The sequence below is a fragment of the Octopus bimaculoides genome, chromosome 1 (assembly GCF_001194135.2).
Source record: "Octopus bimaculoides isolate UCB-OBI-ISO-001 chromosome 1, ASM119413v2, whole genome shotgun sequence".
In the NCBI taxonomy this organism is placed as follows: Eukaryota; Metazoa; Mollusca; class Cephalopoda; order Octopoda; family Octopodidae; genus Octopus; species Octopus bimaculoides.
Window position 1 is genome coordinate 105529798 of NC_068981.1, and position 3711 is coordinate 105533508.

Below are 3711 nucleotides of genomic sequence, written 5' to 3' on the forward strand. Positions count from 1 at the left end.
GTTATGAGGATAACTAGAGAATTCAAATGTTTTGCTGGATGCTGTTGGTGCGCCAATACCGAACATTGTGCTTTTGAAGTAACAGTTGAAGCCCCTGTGGGTTAAGTAATTGGCAAAGTAAAACAGACTTGTAGTTTCTTCCGACCCCTGTTCGACATTACCACCCCGGATGATAACGTTGTTTTCCGAATCAAAGGACCAATCTGTGTTTGTGATGGTCCTTGCTGTATGGAAGATCAAACGTTTGAAGTTTTCGATCACAGTGAAACGAACCAAATAGGAACGATCAGTAAACAATATGCTGGTTTTGTCAATGAAATGTTCACGAACGCAGACAATTTTGGAGTTACATTTCCAATGGATTTAGATGTCAAAATGAAAGCAACAATAATCGGAGCTCTCTTTCTGATAGATTTCATGTTTTTCGAACATAGCAATAAATAACTTTACAAGTACTTTTTTCAGGAAGTTGTGAGGCAGCATAACTTATTGGTGTCAATATATTTGGTTTCAGTGAAGACTTTCTCCTCAAACAACACTTGTTTCGATTTTATCGTTTTTGCCTACGCACGCTCTCACCAGCTTCCTTGGAACTGGATTTTACATTTACTTTTTGATTAGTACAGTTATTTCCTGTTCCTTTTTTTTTTATATCTACTTTACGTTCTCTTTTACAAATTTGCTTGATGACAGATATCGTTGTGCTTTTTAATATTCAAAGCTATTTTCACATGTAAATATTTTCTTTGTACAAAAAAAAAAAAAAAGTTATCTAGCAAAATTAAGAAATAAGCTAAGCAAAAGTAGAAAAAAATTACGGAAAAGGCCGATATTTAGGACTCATACGGTAAGATCGCCTGCTAGCTTCTCTCATTAGTACATTTATTCTTCGGCAATCCATTGCTTTTGGTCTCGGAAAACTACAAGTATTTGTTTGGCAAGTTCCGTAAAACATTTTTATTTCTCCACTTTTTTTTCAGCTTACACACACAAACGCATACATAGACAAACATACATAAACAATTAGTGAAAACAGAAAACGTGTATATTTATGTATGTGTATGAGTGAGTGTGTTAGCTTGTGTGTTTGTCTCTGTTCAAGTCGCTCGTGCAAAAGAAAGTGTTTCACTGTTCAACTGCAAAAATAAACATTGAAAAATAAAAATCTTATACGGAGCTTACCGAACAAATACATTGTCAGAGACCAAAAACAATCGATTGCCAAAATGGATAATTTGTTTTAAATGTTCTTTACACACAAAGCACACATTTTCATTAAAAAAATTGTAATTATTACTTCTTTCATGGTTTGAATGCAGGGAAAAAAATATCAAAATGATCTTGCTTCATTTTAAGAAAATATCTTAAACTTTATATTTTGTATTTACTTGTGAAACTTTGCTTAAGCAAGCTTTATATTCAACGCCTTACTTCATAACTTTGTATTCAAGTCATATGCACCACAAACTTTTGATGGAACTTGTATGAACATGTTATTATCCGGATCAAAGTGTGTTTAGATGACTAAAATAGATTTTCTAAGTTAACATATAACATACTGCTATACAATAATTTTGGTATTCTACGACTCACGTAAAAGATATTATTTTCGAATACTTAACAACTTGTTAATTTTGCTGTACATCTCTAATCATACACTACTGCCTGCCAATTAATGATGCCTAATTTATATCAGTCGGCGTTTACACCTAACTGAAAGAAGTAATTTCACTGCCAGTCAATGATTAATTTTGATTGGAGTTTTCACTCCATTGATGATTATGACCTATCTAAACCACGAACCTAAACTTGGTCTTCATAAGTGGAATTTGTTTTACCTGAGAAATATGTAAAAAAAATATCAAAAATCAGAAACTCCAAATCAGTTGCCTCTCCCCCCTTTTCCCTCGTTCTTCCTCATTATCTGTGGAAATGTTCACCTCCATTTCTCATTACCACTATATTATGTTCTAGTTACTAGAGCAGATACCTTGACGAAAAGAGCTGATTAATTATTAATCTAACATAAATTTTACAAGATAAATGCAACACGCTGTTTTACGATTCTTTTTTATATAAAAACAATGCAAAATAGGTCAAGTGTTGTTTGATAAGTTAGATGTTATTTTTGTCCGATACTTGCAGCTGTCTTTTCAGTCATTTCCTGACCATTTGCTAATCCAACATCCCTTCAATGTCAAGTTGAATCGGCCATTACATCTGTAGTGGTATTCAAAAGTATCCATTAAAAAGAATGTTAGAATCATATGGTGAGAAGTCTTGATCGGTGCGATACAACCTAAAGTCTTTCCTAATCAAACTGTATGGCGGAAGGGTAGCAGATAGTGAATATTTTGTTATTATCCCTCCCCAACATATTTTCTTTTTATTTGTCTTCTTGGTAAGGTAATCCTGGGGTTTTTTCTCAATACTTTGATCAATTATAGTTTTAATGTTTTTTCATTCTTTTCTTCTCGTAAAAATATGTTGCTAAATAGAATTTCTTATTAAAAAATAATAATAATAATAAGGCAGTAAACAAAACATTTGAATTGGTGCTGAAAATCATTTACTTTGTGTGTGTTTATCCGTTTAATCCATTTTACTTAGCATGGTATTACGAAAAAGTTAAATCATTGAACTCGGGTATTAATCTCTATGTGTAGCTTTATCCATGACCGTCCTATCTGTATTCAGCATGCTACTATAGGGCTTCAAAACTGAGGCCCTAAAACATCAGAAAGCAGGCTGTTGTTTAAACAACATGTCACATGTAAAAATAACAAGGTTCGTTAATTTGGATAAGTTCATATACTGTGGCAAGATAAAAATTTTAACATTTCAAATAAATTCCTTTGCCTGAGAGAGAAAATATGTTTGAATCTCCAGACAATCTGAGTAAAGCCCATTGATGGCTGAAGGATTTTGCTTGAAATGTCCAAATTACCATCTCCACATGAAATATACGAGCTTGGATAATTTTCGCTGATGCAGACTACAATAGTTTCCCTAGACTTCTATTCTATTTTTTGACTAACAAGTTGATCACTTTACTGAGTGAATCCAACATTAACTTTAATGAACAAAAGTTTATATTTTATATTCTATTATTTTTATTGTACCTGATACTTTGCAAGCTTTTGACAATTTTATTCTTACTTTTCCTACAAAAGCCTTGTTGGCTTCATATTATTATTGTTATTATTTTTCTTCAATAGCAAATGTCTTTGTATGTTTACGCAGTTTTGTTATTGATTTTTGAAATTAAAAAAAGAACAAACTAATGTTTTTTTTTTTCTTTTTTGAATCGAATCTGTTTAGGTTTTGGGATCTTGTTCAAAACGGGGGCACCAGTTTTCATTTATGTTTTATGTAGTGTTTTTGGTACCGAAAGACTTTCAAACTTCGTATACTTATCTATTTTGTGTTGTAGAACAGAAAAAAAATTTTGTATTCGAATTTATTTCATGTAAAAAATTGTCTTATTTCGATAATTTCAACCAATCACTGACAAGTATTCAGCTGTTTATACTTACTCCTTTGGCAATTTAAGCGGTGTAAAGCGTATTTAATCTCCATTACTTCTGACATTTTGCAGAGAGGCAACACACGTGTTCGTTTTCCATAACCCTAACCCTAATTGACTTGCTCCTTCCCTAAAAAACCAGGCCTTGTGCCTATAATAGAAAGGTTTATTAGCTACTGCCAATA

The 3711-nt window shown here is 32.3% G+C and overlaps 1 protein-coding gene across 1 annotated transcript in view; it reads left to right on the forward strand.

Moving 5' to 3' along the window:
- The window catches only part of LOC106869472 (phospholipid scramblase 1-like), a 12419-nt gene extending 9135 nt beyond the window's left edge, over positions 1 to 3284 (forward strand). Inside the window, 1 exon segment of the mRNA XM_052967549.1 lies at positions 1 to 3284. This exon segment is cut by the window's left edge and continues 552 nt beyond it. Coding sequence (XP_052823509.1) covers positions 1 to 444 — 444 coding nt within the window. The 3' untranslated portion in view covers positions 445 to 3284.
- The last annotated feature ends 427 nt before the right edge of the window (positions 3285 to 3711 follow it).